This window comes from Mastigoproctus giganteus, chromosome 9 (genome assembly GCF_048544385.1).
Source record: "Mastigoproctus giganteus isolate SK-2022 chromosome 9, ASM4854438v1, whole genome shotgun sequence".
Lineage (NCBI taxonomy): Eukaryota > Metazoa > Arthropoda > Arachnida > Uropygi > Thelyphonidae > Mastigoproctus > Mastigoproctus giganteus.
In genome coordinates, this window is record NC_143583.1 from 129,922,325 (window position 1) to 129,948,558 (window position 26,234).

The 26,234-nt window shown below is 41.6% G+C and overlaps 1 protein-coding gene across 1 annotated transcript in view; it reads right to left on the reverse strand.

The window, feature by feature from the left end:
• The window catches only part of LOC150080727 (uncharacterized), a 269,174-nt gene that overhangs the window by 179,542 nt on the left and 63,398 nt on the right, over positions 1–26,234 (reverse strand). The window contains exon 3 of the mRNA XM_090381152.1: positions 158–236. Within this exon, the coding sequence (XP_090237278.1) occupies positions 158–236 (79 nt within the window). The remainder of the gene's footprint in view (positions 1–157; positions 237–26,234) is intronic.

Below are 26,234 nucleotides of genomic sequence, written 5' to 3' on the forward strand. Positions count from 1 at the left end.
ATTCGGTAGACTTACCGAAACGTCTACCACCTCTGTCCTTTTGCATTCAAGGCAACAGCGTTCCTTCCTTAAAAAACATTGTCGCAACCCGAAAATATATTCCAGGAATCAACTCATTTTCTTAATTATGAGGAATGAAAGTTTAAGCAAATCTTACCTTTCTTTCTTCGTGTTCCAAGGCCTTTATTATAATTTTCTCCATGGGATTGTTCTCTCGGCTCATTTCTTCCAGCTCACTAAAGAAGAGAAAAGAAAGAATGTATGAGTTTTTGGAATTTGTTATCTCAATATCCATTATTCTGAGTTGAGGGATGCGCGAGGGAGGGTTGGGTCTGTCACTTCCCAGAATTTGCCTTTATGAAAGCCAAGGCAAAGGAAGTAATCACAATTTTGTTTTCTTTCACAGAACGAGATTTGCAAAGATAGAAATGCAAAGATTGTCCCGGCCAAAGGGGGGAGGACACCCCGAGACGCACTTAATGAATATTTCACAGTTTGAAAGATGGCTACAGGACAGAAGACTACGTGCTCCAAATGTCAATTGGTCGAAGCATACAGGAAGAAAGAAACTCGATCTTCGAGGACGATGCACTAAATAGGCACGATCGAGGAGGGAGGGTTGAGAAGACGCGTCCATTTAGCAAAAGGTGACCTTACGGGGCGGCCATATGGGTCAAAGGTGAGGGGTATCAATATGTACATAATGTTCTCGCACTATTTAGCTACGCTTAAATGCTGGATGATCCGGAGGCTTTCACAAGGTTACTCCAAGGTCAGCGTGGACATTAATCATCCGAATATTAGTGACCTTTGGCATATCATTAATCACGTGAAAACATTTTGCAATTAAGGGATGCCTTACGCCGATAACAATGCACTAATGCGAATACGATCTGGTGCCGGTAGATGTCCTTCGGTTAGCTGATGATGCTTCATGGATCATTATGTACCGGGGGAGGAGGGGGGGGGGTTATAAGACTTGGACATGTACAGCTACCTCGATAAGCTTTGATACGCTGCATAATCATCACTACTCTTTCTAATACTCTGACAATCAGGTTTTGTTCATGCGTGAACTCCCATACAGTACATTCAGGGCCGACCCCCAAAATTTGTGTAGCCCTGTTCAAGAATTAGTTGAGGGTCCTATAATGTGAGTAACTAGACATTAAGTTCGCTAACAGAAATGTGGAAAAGACGCGGATGATATTATTATTTAGACCATTTGAGCGAGGGGTCCTATTGGACAGACTTGGGTTGACATACTTGTGGCCGGCCCTGAGTATAGGGATATCGACCGAAGCTGAAGAGTTAATTCTGTAAGAATTCAAAACCCCCTTTAGTGTCCTCTGCGAACGAAGCCCACTCGGTTGCAACTTTCTTTGGACAAGACAGGGGTGTCATTACTCTCCATCCGAACACAGGTATCGTCGGAGGTTACGAACAGCCTTTTGGCGTCTTTAACGACCCTTCCTCGCCAGAGAAGCGACGCAGAGAAGGAGGAAAGGTAGAGAGGGACGGGGAGTTAGTGTTGCGGCCAAACTTCACGTCCAACCGGCCACCCATTAAACAGATCTTATCTGGCACATGGTGAGTGCTCGTAGCAATTTGTTCTTAAAAACGGGGCATAATAGCGACGTCTCCTTATTAAATCACTCTATAAGTGTTTGGGTCTTAGAACGTTTTTATAGCCATATCACGATCGAAGAGGGTGTGAAACGCTCTCGTTACTTGTCCTCCCCCCCACCCAACCCTCCCATATATACAATGGTCGAGTCATGATGGAGAATGTGTCGTAAAACGACCTTTATCTTCCTTAGCGAGCAGTAAATACCGTGTTGGACACTCCCTCCAGGAGATGGAGGACCACCCCTTAAGAGAAACCGATGTTAGGTGAGGAGGAAGGTCCCTTTATACGTTACAGGAGACTCGACAATCATCCAAGGCCCAAAGTGATGTTTTGCAGGATTTTCATCATCCAAAGCGTCTGCGTGTGGTCGGCCTGAAGATGGCAGCACCCGTCTCTCTCTCTCTCTCTCTCTCTCTCTCTCTCTCTCTCTCTGTGTTGTTGACACTAATCAGACGTGTGCGATCAACGTCATGAAGTGGAGTTATGCCTTCGAAATTATTTCGGGTCAAAGGTCAAACGATTGACTCCCTTTTCGTGAAGTTTTTTTCCTTTTCTTTTCGCCACACTTATTCATATTTTGCACCTACAGCCACGAGGAAATGTATAATCGTTAAACACCCCCCCCTGCTTTATCCCCCAAACCTTTTGCACCCGCGATACAGAACGAAAACTGATAGAACTTCTGCGTGGAGTAAATGCACGCACAGTTTCCAGGAATGGGAAAACGATTAATCACGTTTACTAATTATAAACAGCGCTTATAAAAGGGAGATACAACAAATACGGCCTTGTCGTTATTACCGCAGACAACACGGTTCTAAGATGTTATCACGTCGTTAAGAAAACCACGATTTCTTCATTTTTTCTTCTTCTTCTTGTCTCTCGTTTGAAATTCTTTTTCCCCAACGTGACAGCAGAAAAGCTATAAACAATCCCAACACGGAGACACCTGACCAACAATTTACAAATGTACGTGAGTGGCTCGCTACGGTATGTCGTAAATTACGGCGTATGTGTGTGTGTGTGAACGCTAGTCGCGCGCGCTCGCGCACAGCTCTCTCCTTATCCTCCACCGATACCTTATACAGTTTGAGGGCTACGAGCAGGTGACGGATCCCGTAACTGATCCATTTTCACGGCTTGCTACCGACGGCGGAGTACAGTAAGGGGTGGGGCTTATGCGCGTGATTTGCGATACCAGGTAGCGCTATCTATTTTCCACACCGCTGTGTGGGTTTCCACTAAAACTCGAGGCTATCTGTGAACGTAGGAGTGTCACGGCTACTTGGAACGAGTCGAAAGAGCATCCCCACCCACCCTCCCTCCCCCTTGTTACTATCGCTAATAAGGCAGAGATGACACCGGGATATTTTTTATTTATTTTTTTAAGGGCAAATTCATTTAGAAATGCGATGAAGACAACAAAACAGTCAATTTAAATACTTTTAAGGTGGAAATAGTTCGCATTAATTTAATTTATATGAAAGACAGAAAACGCTGTCGTCTTTGGACAACTGAAACGCGTGTACTACTGTACTTTCGAATTGCCCGCTTGGCTTCGTTCGGCCTTCCTTCACAGATACGTCACACACCATAGTCCAGCGGAATCTTTTATAATGTTCAATTGAATGCAGGCTCAGTGTCCTCTTGAAGACAAAATCACATCACGTGGATCACTTTCTTCCTAAAGAAGTAAAATCCACCATCATAGATCTTGAAACAGTCACCAGAAAGCTACTCTTAAGTCCTGTCCACCTATCAGGAGAAAACACTCGATATGATTAGCATTGCTCTGGCAACGGACCGGTTCATTGCATTAGTAGGTAGTTAAATTTTGAATATTTAAATTTAAATTTGGATTTAGCATGGGTTTCTATTCAAATTTTACCATCTACCACAGACATCAGTGGAAAACTAGCGCATCTTCAAAACTTATCTTCTAGCGTAACGAATCAGTCCGTTGCCACAGCAACGTTAATCGCGTCAAGTGTCCTCTCCTAAGAGGACGAATATCCGGTACTCAGAATAACCGTGCGACTTCTGGAAGCGTGGAACGCACATCAGCTTTTTCTCCAAAGAACACTAGTGGTATTCTGCCTTCACACATGGTACAGAAGATACGGTCCTTCGTCTTTGCCTAGTTCCATCCCATCAACTCTGAACACAGCCCAAGTGGAGTCTACGCAGAAGACTACATTGAAGTTAGAGTTCCACCAGTTCAGAAGAATCCGTTGCAGTTTTAGAAAAGAGTGGGATGAAACCGAATGTCTCTTTGATGAGGACTTTGAAGTTTGAAGATCAAACGATGTTGATCGAGCTTATCCATTGGATAAGCTTGAACAACATCGTTTATATCTGCACGTGGATAGATTTCCATCGAGCTTTTCTATGTATGGTAAAGCGAGGATTAAGATTTGTACCCAATAAAAATATAAAGTATGTACAAAAACAGCTTTAAAAGAAAAAAAGAAAGTAGGATGTAGGTTTCTGTGTCAGAGTGGCTGTCACTGATTTTCTTTCTTTTCACGATGGTTTAGGGTGACATTTGAATAAATACTACCGAAGTTGGTGTAGATGACCTTGAAGGTGGCGACACACCAATGAACATTCTGTTCGGTGCATAAGAAATGTCGAGGGCAGGTCCATAACGTGTTTGATTTCTTCTCTACAGAGGGGCATTTTGTGAGCAGTTGGGCTGTCAAAGACGACCAATCACAGACAATGAAACGTCGGTTTTCATGCCACGATCTCGAACCAAAAGGAAGTTCGTTCAGAAGCAAATAGCAGGAAAGAAAAACAACCAAAAGGCAATGAAATAACTTATACTGGGGAAAAACGAAAGGTTGTTTCATTTTGTGCAGAGGCAACCAAGGTAATGAGGCTTCACTGCATCGTGTTTCTAAATCTGCGTGTATTCTATGGCCAGTTGCCTACAGGCGGGATAAAAAATCTGAGTTCCAGAATGTGCGTTGTAAGAGGGGAAAGGAAATAAAGCCCCACTGGAGAGTGAATCCCGGTGTGAAAAAGCTCACAAAACTTCTTCCCCGTCTACATGGGATTCGAACCCAGGCCTTACCTAAACGGTCTATAGGGCACCAATGAAATAAATTGTTTACTAGAATAGAAAGAAAAAAAAAAAAAAAAAAAAAAAACTTTTCTGTTTATACTCCGGGACGACCAGACGAGTTCACAAGACAGAAAGAATACAATAAACATCACCGTATTTAGTAATCAAGCGAACTTGAACACGGGTAACTCAAAGCACGTATACTTATGTGCCCTCGCCCTGACCACTCGGCTAGGGAAGATCTGTTTCACTAAGTTATTCATCCCTTGTTTACTCCTGTTTTCTCTGGTTTTCTTTCATCCCCCCCTCCCTCTCATATTATAATTCTGCATATGCGACGTTACTCATTCTTCGATGAATTTTGGTGCCATCGCTTGAACATTACTGGGCCGATCTTGACAGGGCCGGACCAAGGTATTTCAACACCCTTGGTAGAGATTTTTTCGGCGCCCTTTTACTAAGGATATATATATTTCTTGTCTCATTGTTCTTCTGTTTTCGGGGGCCCCCATAAAGAATGGCGCCCAGGGCGAGGACCCTACTAGCCCGGAAAATTTCTGTATCCGTCAGGTGGCGCTGTAGAAAGTGTTGTCATAGTGAAAGGGAAAACGGATTGCAGCCATGTCTTCAGCAAATAACATTGAATATGCGTTCGTGGATTATTTTCCGTCTTTATTTTTACAAGAACGCAACGGCAGCGGGCTAGGGTTACGAAGCTAAAATGTGGAACAAGTAGGCGTGGCCAAATCCCATTACTTGGCACCAGATAGTTATTTCATGGTCAAAGCCCAAAGCTAAGGGGATCTACATTTTCTGAGTTAGACAAGGACAAAGGCACGCCCGATAACCGGCCTACCCCCATTCTTATTATTTTTTCTTACTTTTCTAGAGTTACTCACATATCTGGCGGATCACATGGGTTAGGTTATCAGCCTTCGCCAGAAACTTTGACCTTTCAGTCGTGGCTGCCGCTAAGTGTGGTATTTATCAAAATATGCTCCGTTTCTTCTTTCGCGCATGACATGTGCAGCCTTCTAAGGTTAATAAATTGTTCTCTCAGTCGCTACGCCTCCTGTCGTTAATGAAGCCAAACTGATTTCTAGCCGATTATAGAACTTATGAAATAAATAAAAATACTTCTCTACAGCAAAAATTATGGAATTCAACGCCACCTATCGAGAAAGTACGCAACTAAACTTTCTATAGATTTACCCTACAAGAAATTTATTGACTACAACGCCACCTATCGAGAGAATATGCAATTAAAATTTCTATAGACTTTCTTGTAGAGAAAGTCTATAGAAAAAAAAATCTAGGAATAACATCTGTTGTTTTATTTATTTATTTTTAAAAAATAAAATTTAGGAAGCGCTCTGATATTTGGAAGATTGCTGCTACCTGTATGTTTGAATACTTCTAATTATTTTACCAAGTAGTGTACACAGCTATTATTCCATGGAATTAATCTTTCGCTATATTGAGATGATTAAGATACGCATTAGATAAGAGAGGGGGACGAAAACAGGGAAGTTTTCGTTTTATCATTCTCTAGTAATATTTCTTTTATTTTTTTTTTCTTTCTCTCAAAGTTCCGTAGAAGGGCGAGCCACCGTTTCAAAGAATCAAAAGATAGTGTCGTAAATACGTCTCTATATTACACGGCAAGTGCGACTGGTGCAACAAGTTGCTAGGGGAACGTGACTTGAAATCAAGTGCCCTGCTTAAAGAGCAACTGAGTCGGGCAAATCGATCATCATCAGTCGACACCGCCGTCAACGTACAACACTTATCATCCACTGGCTATAAAAACCACCCCCAAAGCTGCCATTATATTAGATACATTACAATATATCGAAGGGCTGTTTCAGGGAAGGCCCCGCAATGAATGAATTTCTGTAGAGACCCGACTGCTTCGTGCATACTCGCTTTCACCTGACGCGCAGACTGTGAATCAACTGGTTGGTAGCTTTGCCAAATTATTAACTTCTTATTACAATGATGTTGATCATTGTTGCGGTGCTAATACCATCAGTTTATTCATTGAAACATTACGCTGAAATTCAGATTAAGAGAATATAGACATTTATTATTATCAACAACTTTTTATTAAATAAAATTTCAGGAAAATCCGTCCACTGGAAGTCGAGTTGTTACATGCGGACGGACATACTGAAGCCAATAAGCATTTTATGTATATATATGCTAATGCGCCTAAAAAACATCAACAGAAATAAACACTTTAAATCAGATATCTATTGATTAAAAATCTTCAAGAGCTACTTGATGTATGTATGGATTGTTTGGAATTAATTTTTGAAGAGACCTTTAAGAAATAACAGCAAGCAATAAATTCTATTGTTCGTTGAGCAAACCAACAGACACTACGGTTGATGGTTCAGATGGACATGCGTTGTGTCTTAGGCAGGGAGGCTCCTGAGGAGTCTCAATTCTGCCTTACTATTATGTGATGACTACAGAACCCTGCAAAATGGCCAGAAATGAGTGTAACGCTAGGTTTGTGTGTTGTTAACTTGCTTCCGGTCACTTTGCTACCAGGAAGCAGCAATCAAGAGGAAAGCTGCTTCCTAGTATCCGTCCATGCCACGAGGAGGCGGGCCACAACTGTGCACGTACTGACCAGTCCAAAAGGACTAATATAAAGATCCGGCATCCACTGAAAGGCAGAAGCCAACCGTCTGTGAATGAAATACCAGGGAGGGAAGAGAGAAAAATTAAGAATAATATTAGAATACACCAAAAGAAAAATAACAGTTTTCAAAAAATAATAATAATAGAAATAGGAATGTACGAATAAAAAAAACAATAGAAAAATATTAGGAAAATAAAGTAAAATGCCCCTTTTACACAGTGCCACAAAACTTCCGCCCCAAAAGTGAGGCCAGCATAAAAAAAAAAAAAATAAATAATAATAATAAATATATATATATATATACACACTGTGCTGCCACTTTATAAGGTACACTTACCTAGTAGCGTGTTGAGCGTCCTTTAGCCTTCAAAACAGCCTGAATTCGTCTAGGCATGGGTTGAACAAGATGCTGAAAACGTTGTGCAGGAATGGAGTACCATGCAGACATAAGTGTGTCACGCAGTTCCTTGAGATTCGACGGAGGTGTAGGCCTGCAGCGAACAGCCCTTTCCAGCTCGTCCCAAAGATGTTCAATAGGATTGAGATCCGCGGACTGAGCGGGCCACTGCAGCAAAGAAAAGTCATTGTGATGTTCCTGAAACCATTCCATAGTGATTCGGCCTTTGTGCACCGGCGCATTATCCTGCTGGAAGTAACCATCTGACTGAGGATAAACTGTTAACATGAATGGATGCACTTGGTCAGAAACGATGTTTAGGTACGATGTACCAGTCAGACGTGAATCTATGGGTATCAAATAGACCCTTAGCAGTAGTCGTCAGACATGACGGGTCCATTGATTCATGTTGTTTTCGCCAAATTCTGAGCCTTCCATCAACATGATGCACCATGAACTTGGACTCGTCAGACCAAGCAACTGTTTTCCAATCCTCGATAGTCCAGTGCTGGTATTGCTGTGCCCACAGGAGGCGTGTTCTCTTGTTCTTCATTGATAACAAAGGTACGTGATGTGCCCGTTGGCTGTTGTAGCCCATTCGCGACAAAGTGCGACTAGTGGTCCGTTGCGATATTTTGTTCTGCGCACCAAGGTTGTATTCTGACGTGATGTGCGACATTGTGGCCTGTGTTTGCTTGCACAATTCTAGAGGCGCCTCCGTAGCCAGGTGGGAAGGAGCAGCAGTGCGTAGCACACGCTTCTTGATTAGACCGGGGTTCGAGCCCGTCACCACCAAATACGGAGGATGCGGAAAGGTCATTCAGGGAATGACCACCGCATATCCCGGAGCAATATGGCCTTAGTTGCTAATGCTCCTAAAAACCAAATAACAACAACAACAGCACAATTCTAGCCATCCTCCTCTGACCTCTCTCATCAACAAGCGATTTTCTTCCACAGGAGTGCCGTTGAGACGATGTTTTCTGTTCGTTGAACCATTCTGAATACACCCTTAAAACTGTGGTGCGTGAAAAGTTCAGAGCTGCTTTGCCCAGCGCGTCGTGCACCTACTACCATGCCACGTTCGAAGTCCGTTAGATCATTAATTTTCCCCATCCTTGCTACGGTTTGCACGCACGCTTAACTGATACTAGAAAGGTTGTTCAGCTGCATTTATATCCACAACTGTGGTCATGTGACTTGCAACGTTGTGGAACAAACCATTTGTGCGCACAGCAGGGACATACCTAATAAAGTGGCAGCACAGTGTATATATGTGTAACTTAAAGTATGAATAAAATAAACTGTAATAATAATAATAATATAGAACAAGCCTACAAGAAGCGCCGCAACCTGCACGCGGCCTACATCGATTACCGCAAGGCTTTCGACTCCCTGCCTCATAGCTGGCTAATAGTGACCCTGAAGATGTACAAAGTCAATCCGACAGTGACAAACTTCCCAGGAGAAACAATGGCGAAATGGAGTACCACCATTTAGGTCGAGAACATCACAACCCGATCAATCCCCATCAGGAGAGGAATCTTTCAGGGAGATGCCCTGAGCCCATTGTGGTTCTGGCTAGCACTTAACCCGTTATCTACCATGCTCAACAGTATCAAGTACGGATATAACCTCAAAGAAGGAAGGAAAAACCTGTGCACCCTCACCCATCTGATGTACATGGATGACATCAAGCTCTACGCGGGAACCGAGAAGCAACTACTCCAGATCACCGAAGAATTCAGCAAGGACATCAGGATGGAATTTGGTCTAGACAAATGTAAGACCCATGGATTGCGCCAGGGAAACTACCAGCTGTAGACTGGAAAGAGATCGAAGCCATGGCAGAGGGAGAGGCCTACAAATACTTGGGGATGATGTAGGCTCAGCAGATACAGCAGAAGTAAATTAAGGCCTGCCCAACCGAAAAATACCATCAGAGACTCAGAAGCCTGCTGAAAGCAAAGCTGAACGGAGGGAACACAGTAAAAGCCATAAATACCTATGCAGTCCCAGTGCTAATATAGTCCTTCGGGGTCATAGATTGAACTAACACCGAGGTGGAGGATATCATGAGAAAGACAAGGACAATAATGACCAAGAGCCGCCAACACCACCCGAAGTCAGCCATGCAGAGACTAATAATTGCTCGGAAAGAAGGAGGAAGATAGACCTCATCGAGCAACACAAAACAGCGATTGCTGACCTGAAGGATTACTTCCAGAAACACACAACAGCACTCCACCAGGCCATAAGGAAGATAGACAAGCGATATACCCTCCCTCAACCTAAGCGAGGAATCCCCCCAACCAGGAGGCACAAACGAAGATAGAAAGATGGGCAGAGAAGACACTCCATGGCAGACACTACAATGATCTCCATCAAGATCACATAGATAAAATTGCTTCCAATGCAGGGCTCACGAGCGGGACGCTCTTCTCCGAGACTGAAGGAGTTATGCTCGCCATCCAAGACGTAAATAGAGTAAGGAACAGAGAAAAAAAAAGGGACAAGGAAGGAGTGCCAAAGGCGGTGGAAATATAATGGCATAACATTACAAAGAGCAGCTCATTTACGCTTAAAAATATCGAAAGACAAAATATCACTTTTTTTTAAAGGAAAATTACTTATAGCCAAGTTATGTAACTATACCTAATCAATTATAATAATAAGTCATTATCAGTTGTTGGAGGACTGACTCAGGAGTGACTTCCATCGATTCAATGGATCTTCAATGAATTTGTGCTCCTGTATCAAATATTTGTGCTACAGAATTCAATTGTCTCGAATCTCCATAAATCGGGCAGTAATATAGCAGATGCTTCCAATCTTCTAAGATCCACAAAAGCAGCGGATCAGATATGATCACAAATCTCTGGGTTCTGCTTGTGAGCAACTGTAGATTTGATCATCATAGCAGGAACGTAGTTCACCAAGCGAGGAAACAGGTTGGGAATTTAAAGACAAACATACATGTTCACAAATCTACATTATTTTGAATTTTTCTCTCCTCTTTGAAATCCACAAACCCGAAACACCAACTGGAACAAGTACAAAGGAATTTCATTAATTACCTCGCTAAAAGAAGATCGATGTCCTAGCATAGGATCATCTACAAGCAGCTATTCAACCGTTTCAGTTTTGAGTCACTAGAAACTCGCGGATCTTTACGAGATCTCAAAATTCTATATCGGATCTTTACTGGAAGGCCCCCGAAAATACTTATAAATTGCCTTATTGTTTATTATATTGTATATTTTCTTTTTTAACTTTGCTATACACTGTAAATGGGAAAACTGTTGCGTATACTTTAGTTAAAATGAAATTCCTCTAATCTCCAACGGGATTTGAACCGGGACCCGTAGAAAAGAGTGACAAGTGGTGAATCCACTGTACTGTCATGGAGAAGTATTAAGTACAGTTAGCAAAACTTACATAATTCCTGTCAAAGTATTCTGACTAAACGCAGGATTCAATCGACACGATTCCATCAACAATTGAGAACACATTCCTTTATCCCTGAAAATCAAGTTGCGCATCAAAAACCTGGAGTCTTCTCGCACCACACGGCTAATACCAAAATGAGAATTAACTGGAGGCTGGGATACAATCCCCAATTTGGACTCGCACCACTCTCCGATACGTTGGCATATAAATCAACGATGATTCTTTATACGATCAGAAACAGAGTGTTTAAACGTGTCCAATAAAATCATCGATTACAATTCCGAGAACACACTTCCTGAATCTGTCTCTCTAAGTGCTTTCCGTCCTCCAAACATCCGTATGTGTGCCTTCCATCCTTACAAATGGCATCATTTGGAAGAATTAATCTTTGCTGGCAGAATATTTAAGTGGCTACACGACCTCGCGCATTGTCTTAATCTAACAGTTTCGGCCTAACGCTCACTCTAATTTTAGGTGGGGTGTTGGGGAAAGAACAGAAATATTCGCTGCGAGGGGTTCAAACCTTGAGAGCAGTGAGCATGCGCGATGGCGTTTGTAGGCAGTAGAGTTACAAGCTCGATGCCAAGATAACGGTCCAAAAAGGCCTCCAGAGTGCGTCCCTATGGTAACCGGGTCGCCATTAGCAACAGAGCCGCAAGATTTAGGGTGGATGGTTCGGTTCACGCTGTTTCTGATAAGGAAGGATTGAGTAGACGAGGAAACGGCGAGGAAAGTAGGCGAGGGGGAGGTCGGAGGCGGATAGTGTGGGGGGTGGGGAAGGACAGGTAACTAGATAATGTAAGATAAAGTAATGTCTGTTGTTTATAATTTGTTAAGCGGGGTCTAATTTGGGTTATCGGTGTACGTTTAAATTAAGAATCCAGCGTTTGATTTTCACTGTCGCTCGCCAACCCAGAAAGAAAATTAATAGGCAAACCACTGAAAAGGCGACATGTGCAGAGAATGCTAACCAATTAGTGCAGCGTCTAGGTCGCCTTGAAAAAAAAAAAAAAAAAAAAAAAGAAAGAAAAAAAAACGATAAATATTTCTTTGCCCACTTGGCACAATTACCACCTTGATTGATTTCACTGTCACTACACTTAAGGCTAGCAAAACCAACATTCACTCATTGAAGGATTTTCGATTCATTAATAATTTTTATTACTGCCCTTCGAAGATAAAGCAATTTACCTCGTCTGACGACTCTCTTTCTTTCTTTCTTTCTTTTTTGGCCGCTTTTAACGTTCGATTCAATGTCACTTTGGGCAGCGTTTTAACTCCATTGGCTGCTCGCTTTAGTTCTTTTATTTGTGAAAATTATCTGCTAATAGTTAACGCTCAGATTATATAAAAAAAATAAATAAATAAAAGACCAATACAACTATAAGATCCTGTTCTTTAGATCCATGGGGAGGAGGGGGGAATAATAATAATAAACGCGGCGGATTTCGTTGCGTTTAAGAACATGTTGCGATCAGAAGTGGCATTTCCTGGTTAAATACATGACACTGTCTAATCAGGAAAAGAAAAAGAGTTTAAAGGAAGAGGGTATTTTGCAAATCACTCACGATCGGGCCACATAAACGGCCTATTTATGGATGCCAAGAAAGAGGGTAAATCGTAGCGGATAAACACATCATGGGCGACTGAATGACACTTTCCTGAATTGTCTAAAAGCTCACAACCCCATATATGCGTACGTCATATACGTGTGTGTGTCCACAAGGCATTCTAGTCACGTGATCTCTTTGTTTACTCTGGTTAACTTCCTCTTTGGCTAACACATTACCCGAGCGCACAGAAGAAGGGAGACTTTCGATTGATCTGTACAAGCTGTTAAAGTAGGTGTTGTTAATTGGCGGGGACTTATCAGGGAACAAGTCCTCTCCCCCCATCCCCCCCCGGGAGTGCTGTGAGAGATACAGAGCAATAATTTTGATCGTGTGTCTTGTGAAATGATTGATCACATTATTAACTATCCTCCTCTAGTATTATTCCCTCTTTTACTTTCCTCCCTCCCCCCAGAGTGGGGAGGAAAACTGGTTTTTGTTACACAGTAGCTGGTCAGTCGATAAGGGCGTACTTCCCCGAAACCTCCAGTTTCCCTGAAACACACGTAACACCCAATCCAATTATTCGCTGTTAGGTAATACGTTGCGTGGTAATGGTGATGCAATGTTATCTGATGGGATGCAACACAAGACATTCCCTCTCTCTCTCTCTCTCTCTCTCGGGGGAAAAGGAGGGCTTCCTTTAAGGGAAGTATTACAACCAATAGTTCCTTGAACCCAAGCGGCCTTCTTCGACAGACGAGTCTTTGGACAAAGACGTGAAACAATTGCTAGATGGCTAATTGAAAAATCAAGTTCTCTCTCTCTGCCCAAGTCACGTGATCTGTGGCTGGAGTCGGCTTGAATTCTTTGAACTGTCCATTCTTTTCTTTCTCTTTAAGCCGAAGTCAAAGTGGACGCTTCGTTACAAAAGTTGCAATTTCTAGTAATTTCTATTCGGTAAGAAGAAGAAGGGACAGTTTTCTAACGACTCTGGTAGATTCGTCAACAATGATTTGATGAGTTCTGTTGAATGTTAAAAAAACTTACCCGTAGGCGACATCGTAACAGCAGTTAGTCACGTGACGCCCAACACAATCTCGATCGAGTATGTAATGCGGACACGACGCTACGAAAGTAATGTATTCGAGTCTGCACGATGCCACAAAATATGCGGCCCAAAATATTGTGTTCGGTTAATACTAGGATGGTCTATCTGGTTGCAGCAAAACACTGGTTGGAGACCTCGTAGTTGAAAGCTTTTTTCGTTATGTTTTTTAACAATCTAAATCTTTAGGGACGTCATCTCAGATAATGAATCCCAAAAAGGGGACGAAACTGGTTGGACCCGAAAGAGATCCGCTTTATCACATTGCTGCAACGTAAGTGCGATCTGGGAATTTTCTTGTACTTCTAGATTCAAAACTAGTTTGGAAACTTGAAAAATGTACAGCACAGTTTAAATGATTAGGAAATAGGAACTCGAGGTAAACATTAGATATTTCAAGGCGAACATTTGGATATCCCTCATGGAAGAAGCCAGAATTACTGATAAGATCCTCAGTTGGATCCCAGGCTGACTAAAAGTTAGAAGACAGTGGGTTGATATAAATTGTCAGTCTTCAGAGTAAATCGATGTAACAATTAGGGTCCTCAGGACAATGGATCCCTTCCTATTTCTAATTTGCATAAATGATACTGACGAGAGTGTCTGAGGAAGGATGTTAAAGTTTGTTGATGATTATTTCAAGGTGGAAGCAGGGGTTACCAATTCGATCCAATTGCTTCCAAACGATTTGGATCGGTTGCATATATGGTCCGAATAATGGAAAGTAAAGTTTAATTGTTACTTAATTTTTTTTGCCAGATTCAGAAAACGTCTGCTCCTTAACATCATTTGGCTTTATTAATAGTAAACACAACAGGTTTAAATTGTGATCCGATTGAGAATCTGATTGAGAGAAAGCTCCTGCTGTTGCTGAATTGACCAAAGTTTTTGTATTTCGCTGGGAATTCGGCGTTTTGTTATGTGTTTGGAGGAAAGGTGGAATTAAGTGGGGACTTTGACAGTTTCTCGCTGCATTTCCCACATTGTGTGTCCTCTGAATGTAGTCTTTCGTGCATCAGATTACTGTCCGTGTGGCGCAGTCAAACCTACAATGTGCTCACTTTACCTCGAACTTTTCGAAACAAAGCAACTAAGTGGGAGTAGCGCCACTTGTCTGACAACAGAAATACTTACACAAGCAGAAAAAACCTCGCACGCGATTGTATATGTCAAAAACATAAGCGTTCTTACACACAAGGCGCTTACGATGGGGAAATCTCAGTCACTAAACGGACTCATTTTCCAAAACAAGAGAACGCCTTCTGCCCTGATGGCCGGCTACCTGAAAGAAAGGCGCCTTGACACTGAGCTATGGATCTAACTGGAAATAATGACTCTCACTTTCTGCGTATTTTGCATCTTCGTTGGCAACGTAAAATGACAAGCATCACCTTCCTGGGCCATTAGATTGGCTCTGCACTGCACTAAGCCGTGCTTCTACTTATTTCTTATTTTTGTGCCCACGCATTAGTTCAGCTAAGCTAATGTCAAAACTAATTGGACTGAACTTCGTTTCCTCATTAGTTCAAGTTAGATTTAAAGACCTTTATTTTCATAATGAGCTCCTTCGTTGGCCACAAAAAAAGTGCAATCACAACCGTAAAATATGTTCTTGATAGAAGTCTATCAGATCCTTAGCCTTTCCAAAATGGAGGCGGGTCAGTCCTCGCGGGGAGGGGGTAAAGGTTTGACAGCGAAATAAATCTCTCACAATAAGCTCGTACGTTTCTTACAAAGCTGACGGTAAGACCATGTAGGAATAAATCCCACTCCTCTCAAGAGCAGGTCTTAGAGTATGAGGATGCTGAGAGGAGACTGACGTGCTCTAGTTCATCTCCCTTGACTGACTGTAGCCTTTCTATTGCCAGCGTCCGTTGGCCTCTCTCATCAACGAGCTAATTTTGACCACAGGCTGGAATCCGTTGGAACATTGTCGTACACGAAAAGGGGTTTTCAATACGACTTTTACGTACAACTGATGTACTCACCAGTGCGTCTGACGCAGACTACCATGCCATGATCAAAGTCACTTATATCTTTCGTCTTTCCTTTCTTGCACTGATTGTACACATACAGCATCCCTACGTATCTGCCCACCTGCGTGGTAAGAAAACGTGGCGTTATTACTGAGGGAGCACTCAATTTCATGAAAAGGACAGGTGCCTACCCCTAATAAAGTGGCCACTCAATATATATACATAGCTTGATGGTTGCTTCTTCTGGCCAATACAAAAATATACTCTATTGTACAAAGAGAAAAATGAACATTACTCTTTTACAAGTCTTTCACAGCCAGAAGGCCAAGGACTGAGTCTCTGGTTTTTGTACTGTCGATATCCCCGTTTCATTTGCGCGAAATATCTGAGTAATTGTTTGAATCTCACATTATATTTAACAAAAACAAAGACTCCAGACTTTCTCTTTACAAAATCCTGATTTTTTTTAGCTAACAACGTAGCCTCGGGCTTGAAAAGAGACGGTTCCGGATAGCAGACCACGAAACCATAATATTTTTCACAGCCTTACCATTCTTTAATCTATCCCGATGGCATCTGAAAGGCCAACTTCTGTACATGGACTCTATAATTGGCAACAAACCTATTTCAAGGAGTAAAACTTGATTCACCCGTTCCCTTTTCTGTTTCTGGGGATAAGCCAGTGGAATGTCCAAACTGTCGTGCAGATTCCATAGCGTGTATTCTTACCACAAAGCCTTAAAAGTCTTTAGGATCGTTACAGGATGTGGCCACTGCATTCAAGCCAATATCTGAAGCAATTTTCCTTTATTCGATCGGACTCCTAAGTATAATGACTTTTACAATAATCGGCCCGATATTGGACTAGTTCAATTTATGGAATGTGGAAATTTTGGTTTCGAATCGGATTTATCAGTTTCAGAATTTCTTCCAAGGTACAGAAAATTTAATGGTCTACCAAAAGTCGAATATCAAAATTTAAATTTAGTTACGCGATCTGAAGCAAAAGATTATGGATGTAAATGAAAAATAAGCTCACAGGGGCACAAAATACAAATCTTAACTCAACTCGCAAACAAATCCTTCAAAACTAATCTCGTTATTGCCTAACAGTTCTTTGAGATATGGTTGACATTTTTAAGACACCGGGACGTTTTTGTAGAATTATTATTATTATTATTATCTGTTTATTTCCATAAGGAACCACCCCGGGACGGCAAAGTGCCAGGAGGGTGCTAAGTACATATCAGGGTACGAGATACTACGTGCAATTGGTTACATATACTGTACACGTAGTCTCGTCCCAAAATATTTTGTACACATTTTATGTTTAATACATACATTTTAAGTTTAATACATACAGTATTTACACATTTATGATTGTGTACAAACATTATACAGCTCATATATTTACAATTCATTAATAATTCCACATATAACTTACCTATTTACATAACTGTTACAGAAGGTGTATTTTTCCGGTCAACAATTATTATTGTTCTTAAAGTAGAAAGTTTCTCTTTTACTCTCAATTCTTTGGTACTTTGCAGCCGATTCATATTTCGGTAAATCTGTACGAATTCTGGAAGATCTCTTTCCGGTATGCTGCATCCTCACACAGTTTTTCGGCATCTATGTGTAGTGAGTTAAATATTTTCGCTGTATTTGATGGGAAGAATCTTTGCAGGCTACTAAGATTGTTCAGGACTGGACGGAGTGGATTATTTACTTCCCCGCAACGTCTAGCAGTGGCACGCGGTTTAACTAGAATATTATCCAGGACTGGAGCATCTACTCTGCCTGTGAGCATTTGTGCCAGAGTGTGTATGTTCCTGTTAATTGTCCGCTGCATCCAGGGTGTGATGTTAAGGTTTGAGTAGAGAATGGCCCTTGAGATAGTAAAAGGGTGGCCAGCAACTCTGTGAAGCCATCGCAAGAACCAGTACTCAATCCCAAGGACGGACTTATAATGTGAATCTGGAGCTGAAGACCAGATTTGCGAGGCATACATTGCAATTGGCAGGACACACATTAAAATGTACTTGGTCGCTAGATGATGATCCCTAATTCCTACCAGTTCCTGTCTAGTAGCCCATAAAGCGGCGAATATTTTTGTCTTCATATGGGCGAAGTGTTGAGCAAAGGTGAGTCTGTCATCCCACTTAAGACCTAGGTCCAGGTGAGAGTGCACTTTTTCAACGCTAGACCCGTTCACAGAGATCGAGATGTCATTTTTATTCTGCTTGTAAGTTATGGTCATTTGGGCAGACTTCTGTTCATTAATACGGAGCCCGATGCAATCCAGGTAGCTCTCAAATTCTCGGATTGTGCTATTTGCCATCTGGCAAATACTTTCTGCTGATTCATGGTCTTTGGAAGTGATGAAGAATTTTACATCGTCAGCATATGTTATAAAGTCATGGTACTGTGCAAGAAACGGCTCCAGGGCGGCCGCGAAAAGGATAGCCGAAAGAACTCCCCCTTGTGGCACTCCTCGCGAGATGGTAAAGTATGATTGTAGCTTTTGGTGCTTAACAGTAAGTTTTCTATGTTCTAGCAGGCTGGTTATTATAGCTAACAAGTTTCCTCTTACATTAAAATAATTCCTTAAAATCGCAATGAGCGCTGGAGTTGAGACGTTGTCGTAGAATATAAAATATAAGAACGATTCGGTTAAGGAGGCGGTCCAAATTATGGACTTTTTTCAATTATCAATTTATCATTTGCCAAAGATAAAATTACAGCAAGCTCTAATAACACAAGTCGAGTCTTCAGTGGAATTTCATGGATGACACGAAGAGGTGAATTGACAATTATAGGTGTTCACATTGCAAATGAGTCGGGAATGTGAGTCAGTCCAAGAACAGTTTCTAAATCTCCGTCCTAGCCAAAATTTGAGAGCAAAAGTCCTCGCGGTTCTGGAGATTAAGCCGTTAACAGCTGCGCCATGTGGATCTTGTTCCAGTGCAGAATGTGGATATAGGGCGTTGTGTACCGTGGAAAGTTGAGTTGTTAAACCGTTTTGGCACTAGTTGACAGGGGATGATTGCATCTTGTGTTGTCCAGTACAGAAACCTCAGTCTCCTAAAGCCTCTCCAATATTGCGTATCCCATTCTGTGATCACCATCCCCTTTTCTGTCGATGATATTCCCATAGTCCAGCCAATTAATTACTGTTCTGGAAATAGAGTCACCAACAATGCACATCGCATTCCAAATTAACTGATCTGCGATCACTTTCATGGTCCTTTTAGGAACACTCCATCGGTATCTCATTTGCATACTTACTGTATACAGCGTCAATTTCACCTGGTGTCACCTTTTATTAGTTTTCTGTCGCGTTTAATTTTTGCGCTGTCTGAATTTAACCCCTCTAGTTAACCAATGTACCGGTTGTGTGACTCTTTCCTCGGTCTATAAGATTCCAAATAAAGTAAACCCAATGATTGCTGCAGACATTTGCCGAGCTGAAATCTTTCCAGGCTCTTTCTTGTATCAGTGACGTTATCTACGAGGTCTAGATCATTTGTACACTTAATATGTTATAATATAATTACGCATGTCGTACGGCTGTGGGGAGTATTTGCAGAGATCATACATCATCTGCTCTTAATGGAGTACGCTTTCTTAATAAGAAGGTCTACGTCACCCTCTAAGTCTGACGATTTCGGCAGTTCGTGGTGAAACTCGTACTAAACACACAAGGTACAACGAACAGAGCGGATCCCTTAATTGATATCTTTGGGGGCAGAGAAACTGCATGTTTAGCCTTCCACTCTAATCTTGCTACTATTATCTTTCGCCATTGTCTAACACGAGCGATTATCAGACCCACCTATCTAGACCTATCATAAATCCTTGTAACGATTTCACCACACTGCCAAATTATGAGCTCGTAGTTCTGCCCCCCCACCTTCCTCCTGTGGCCCCTCCCGCGTGGCTGCACGGTAAGAAATTATCTATTAGCAGCAAATAACACACCACCTGTCAATACCGATGTGGGCTTTCGCAGTGGTGTTGAATGTCGGCCAAGGACGAACTCGGTGTTGGAGCAATGAAGTTGTACGCAGCGATAAAAAGGGGAGGTTGTTTTATTTATTTATTTGCTTACTACTCGATGTAACCCTCGATAACCTGTATGCAAGAGACACTTTGCCCTCGCACCTGTTATTAAGTTTTGGGGGCAAACAGAAGATGAGATCGGCCCTCTTTTCTGATGAAACTCGCTCTTAAGTACGATACTGCAGTTTGTACATTTATAAAAGACTGCATTCGAAAGAGATCTTTGACCGCGTGTTAACAAGTTCCAAAGAGGAATCGTCTATTTCTGGAAAGGTATTTGGTGGAAGAAATTCTGACAACTGTGACCCGACACTGTTAAGGAGACATCCCTTGTTAAACCCCGAAAATTGCGACAGATTTCTTTGGGAATGTTAAATACCGTAGCAGTTCCTTCTTTTTTTCCCTCCTGCCATCATTGTTTCAAGGGTCATCATCCCCCAAGAGCGGAAAGTTGACAACATTATCGGCACTTCAACTTCCTTCCCTAATCCTGCCCCGAAGACTCGCTGGAGATCATCCTCCTTAAACTGTGCTTGGTATACGCGAAGCCTATTAAATGGAGATTATTTGAATAAGTAGAGAGGACCGGGGTCAAGATTAACGAATGGATACACAACTTTTTGGGAGTTTCTAGTTAAGATGGGAAGTATTCTACATGGTGTTTCGCAACCATTTGTTCAAAAGACTGAAGTTAATGGAGATTATATATTTACGAACTTAGCTTATCTAAAAAGGAAAAAAAAAGGAATGGTTAGAGAATAAACTTGCATTTAATAATTACCACAATAATAAAATAAACCTACACTTCATCATTCAAAGTTAACTTTAAGAATCGGAACATTTTTTTATAACATTTTTCGCAAACATTGGCTCGGTGGGTGGGTGGGTTAGGTGACTATGAGACAGTATCAATGGAGCTGGAAGGGCGCAGATTTTTGTGTATTGATAAGCATAATCGAATATGGATTTTTGATAATCTAAAATGCGTGGGGGGAGGGAAGAGGAGAGAGAGAGAGAGAGAGAGAGAGAGAGAGAGAGAGAGAGAGAGAGACCGTGTGGTATAAGACAGTACAGACTTAGGATTTTGATAACATTAGCTCGATTACATTCACTGGAATTTCTCTTTTCAATCATTCGATTATTGAAATAATCGATTACCAATCGTTCGATTATTCTCACCACTATTTCTCTGTAGGTTAAGAGAGTTCAAGAAAGGAGGGACGATGTCAAAAATAACAGACGACATTCGATCGTTTGGAATTTTCAAGGAATGACTGAAATGGACAAAAAGTGATTGAAATGGCGAAAATGAACAGAGAAATTGGTAGATTCGCCATTATCTTGGAATGGGACGTCCATCAAATGTCCACAACAGTTAAAAACTAAGCCGAAAAGACATTTGTTCTGATCTTGCAGAAAGGATTTTGAAGAACGCCACGATATTCGACTAGATCAGTCTTTTGCCCATTTTCCATTAGTTTAAGTTGCCAATTACAAATCGAAGACAACCTCTAATTAAATCAGCTTAAATGATTAAAACGGTTACCTCTGAACATCTGTAGGGCCACAGTCCACGTTTATATTACTGAAATGATTTTTTTAAAATAAGTTTTCTAGGAAAGTACCTTGATTTAGAGAGAGACGTATTTGCGATTACTTCTACTGATGCGCCCAACAGTTGGTACAGTTGTTGGATTTGGTTTTTAGGACCATATTGCTCCCTGTGTATTATGTCTAAAGAAGTACAAGGTTGTTAAAATTAAAGTATCCCTATGTTAGGGGGCTCTGGAGCGAGTTCTAAGGCTCGTACTGAAGAGAAATTTGGACAACAGGTACAATAAACAATGCGCTCGCCGTTTATTGGGAAAAAAAATTAGTTACAAAATTTGTCACTGTATGGCGCGTAACTATCTTAGTTACGATTCTGCAAATAACTGACGTTAAGCCCATTTCTGCTTAAATGGACAAGTGAATACGCACAACTGTCGCATTTGGGCAACAGAAACCCCTCGAGTTATCCAAGAGGTCCCGTTGCATTCTCCAAAAGTGACGGTGTGGAGTGGATTTACGGCCACATTCATGATTGGGCCATATTTCAGGTAACACCGACTGAACCCCGCACCTGTTCCATCACTGGACAGCGATATTATGAAATGCTGACAAATTTCGCAATACCAGAGCTGCAACAACGCGGGTGCCTTCGGGATACCATATTCATGCAATATGGTGCGCCACTCCACATCCACCGATCACCGATCCTCAACCCCATGCGACTTCTGGTTGTGGGTTTTTTTGAAGAACCACGTGTATCGGGAAGGATGTCAAACTCTGTCAGATCTGAAGGACAGCAGTAGACGTCATGTGCTGGCTGTTTCAGTTGACTTGTTACGTTCTGGTGTAGAAAATGCTGTTCTTTGAATGGAAACTGTTGTTGACCAAAATAGAGGACACATTGAACAATAGTAGCGCTGTTCAAGTGATTTGTATTGCCACCGCGCCATATAGTGACAAATTTTGTAACTAATTTTCTTTTTCCAATAAATGGCGAGCGCATTCTTTATTGTACCTGTTGTCCAAATTTCTCTTTAGTACCAGCCTTAGAACTCGCTCCAGAGCCCTCCACATAGGGATACTTTAATTTTAACAACCCTGTTTGTGTTCACTGGCCGATTTCTATGTTTTGCGGGCTGAAAAATCCTGAATAACTCACTAGGAAAACGCTACACCACCGTCTCAGACTGGCCAACTACAGCCACAATTCAAATTCCTCCAACCATCGACGGGACTCGTACCCAGAGTTCTCCAAGCGAGTGACAAATAGCTCATTGTATTGTCGCGGATGATGATATAGATATAACCTGTTTCAGCTGTTCAAGCAGTAAGACGTCCATTTCACATTCTGAATTCTTGTTAAGTAGTGAAAATCCCCCTCTCCCCACACACATTAGGAGTTAAACTGGCCCATATTTCAGCCGTGTTTCTACACAAAATCGCCGACTTCTGTCATAGTGGCGTTTCTATTCGTTACTGTATCATCCTAAGCCACAAATTGCAAACGTTCAGCTTTTTCCATATAAGGAATGTCGATGTCTATTTCACCTTTCGCCAAACGTAGTAAAAGACTTGGATCTTCCAGTGTGACACAGAAATTGCTCATCCACAACGTATCATCAAGAAGCATCCTTGATGATTCTTCAACACCTTCAAGTGTTCGGACACTTATGGTCGAAAAAGAGGAACCCAGCTCTTTCAGTTGTCTTTCCGAGTCAAAACAACCTTAGAACACACTAGATAAAACAAGTTTGTTTCTTGCACCACACGAAAAATTGAATAGTATCCACAACAGCTGTATTTCAATTAATGCCACAGCCTAACTATTCCTTCTTCTTCCTTCCCAACGTCCATTTTTTACCCACTAACAACAGCAACAAGAAAAAGAAAAAAAAAAGCCAATCCAACTTATAAACGCATAGCAAACACGCCCATTTCGGCCACCTCCTATATTAACTGCGCGCAAAGACACCTCATCTTATCTTGCCTCCAAACAGGTTGCTAACGTATGTGATCGCTCCAGACGACTCGCGAGGTCGATTTTTCACGTGTCTCCCTCTGCAAGCGGCGGCAGAGATTGCGGTGCTGTCTGATTGATAGTGACAGATTCGATCCGTCCACGGACTGTCAATCTGCCATCCCAAATGGCTCTTATCAGCCGCCGATTACTCCAAACATTGTTTAAATAATAACCTACCCGCTGTTTACAAGCGCTTATTGAGTGCCCATTCCTACGCCTCTTCGCGAAAAAATATCGTTCGAAGGCCCGTTAGTAGTTATGACAAGGTGGATGGCGAGAATGGGCTACCTGACCTCGTTGACGACGAGACAAATGTCTGGTGTCAAACTCGACCGGCTTCGGCTATTGTAAAGCATCGGCAAACACGGCGAAAAAACATTCATTCATCAGCAAATTGCATTGGCTCAAGGCTGATCGCTCGCGAGTGGCCGAATTAATCATAAAGCCCAATATGAAGTGCGCAAACGAAGTACGGTCCTTAAGAGCTGTCAGTCGACGCTCGCGCGCGACACGTGTGCTACTGCGCGTTTCCGAAGCTAGTCGATGAAAATTGGACGAACGTTTTTTGTTTCGTCCATCGTCCAAACGTGCAGTGATTTCCTCTCTATCTGCCGAGATATTAATTAGAAGCGAAATCGTGATTGTAATGCGCGTGATGAATGCCACGCGCATTTCAGTTCTGATAACAGCAGACGCGTGAATACAATGCGCATGATTTAATCGACGAGCATGCACGTTCCTCGCGCATCTTACGCTCATGAGCGCGCGCAGTAACAATGAAATATGCAAGCTGCTCGTGCTTCACAATGATTCTTTTGATGTTTATTTCCAAAAATAACGCAAGTAATATTTTATGAGTTCCTCATGTTTATTGGCGTTTGGCTCAAAAGCATGTCATTCGTCTCAGGAGGCGAAAAAAATGAGCAAATTCTCTTAATTCTAAACTTTATGATTGCTGTGTTCGATTTGATATTCGTTGTTCTAAAGAGGTTTTTCTTTTTTGTTTAATTTATTTATTTTATTTTCGTTGAAGATAAACGGTGAAAAAGCATTTCGTAATCACGTGATCCTTTCCGAATGGTACGGTCAGTCTCAGGATGACACACACACACAACGCACGTGCAGTGATTAGTTTATCGAGCAAGAGCTAAGACACATTAATGGTTGTCATCGTTAATTTGCTACTCTTAGAGTAAGGAAAACACGCCCTTCGGCTACATCTCCATCTGATAGCGGCTAAATGAGGAAATCAAAGATGAAGCCATGCGTCAAAAAGGGGGCCAAGGTATCTACTCGGAACAAAAAGTAACCTCACTTATTAAGGTTGAATTTCCCACGTTCATGGTAAAACCCTGAAGGTTATTCAGGAAGCGGAAGAAAAATTGATACGCATCTGGACATTGGAAAAACTCTTACGATCAACGATGGCTCTAAGGTATACTGCAACTGCAATTCCAAACCTAGTTTTCAATTTGATTTCTTCTTTTTTCTTTTTAAAATCTGCCTGCGTATCTTTTGTTCAATTATGACTCGCTAGACAGTGTGCTTAGTTATCTTATTGGTGTAATAGAGCGAGCGAAGGTTTGGAATTTTCCACGAAATCGATTACACTTCATTTCAGACTTAAAATAATTTATGGTATTTTCAAATCACAAAAACAAAATTTAGATGAAGACGTCAAAATCATTGTAGGAACTTATAAGCTGTTATAAGTATTAATTTTAATTCAATAAGAGAATTATATGCGCGATCAGTGTACAGAGAAACGATCAGGAAGTCATCATAGGATATTTTAAGCCAAAAATGTTATACAAACATGAATCACTTCAGAAGAGTTACATTTCAAGTTGAGTTCTCCCTCCCACAACACCATTCAAACACGGAATCGGTTCATTTGATCGGTTATGGCCCTCGCAATCGATCGGGTTAGTGTGTCCAGTTACACGTACGAGTGCTATAACATGCTCTTTTTGATGAACGATACGCGGATTTTCATTTCAACAACAGAATCACCACAGCAATCCTCAACAATCCTGATTCCTGAGGAACTACGAACAAACCACAGAATAAGATGTTTGTTTGGAGTTCTCCAAACACTACTAGCAGAGCATGGAATCCTTGCACGCATCTACCATCCGTTACATCAAGACGGAGGGGAACAAGAAAACTGCGTGCGACAGTGACAGAACAGTCCAAGGACGAATATCTCAAGAATTTCCCACCAAACTGATACACCTCCTACGCAGGTGGAGAACCATACATCACATGGGACTCGTATCATTTCCAACGTGTTCAACCTCAAGATTACGCACCTTTCAAAGATTTCTGCCAGTGGATTACCCAGCATTGCCAGCTTCTGTTATTACCATCTTAAGTATTAAACAAAATCAGAAATGTCTATAAATTCTAGCTCATAGCTTTGAAGGGGATACGCGTTTGTATAATAGTGGCTACTCAAAATCACCAGAAGAATAAAAAAATCTCAAGTATAGCTACAGGAACACGTAGAATGAAGCATAAATTATATTATTATTTTTATATATAAATGTCTATAAATTTGTACGAGTTTTTCTGCTTCGGGACACTTAAAAAATAAAAAAACAAATTCTGTTTATACTCCAGGACGACCACACGGTCAGAGGAGTTCACAAGATACAACGAACACAAGAAACAGCGCCGTATTTAGTAATCTTGTGGGCTCAAACAACGGTCACTCATGTACTTATGGCCCACCTTTGACCCAAAGGACAGCATCGATCCGTTGCAGAACATT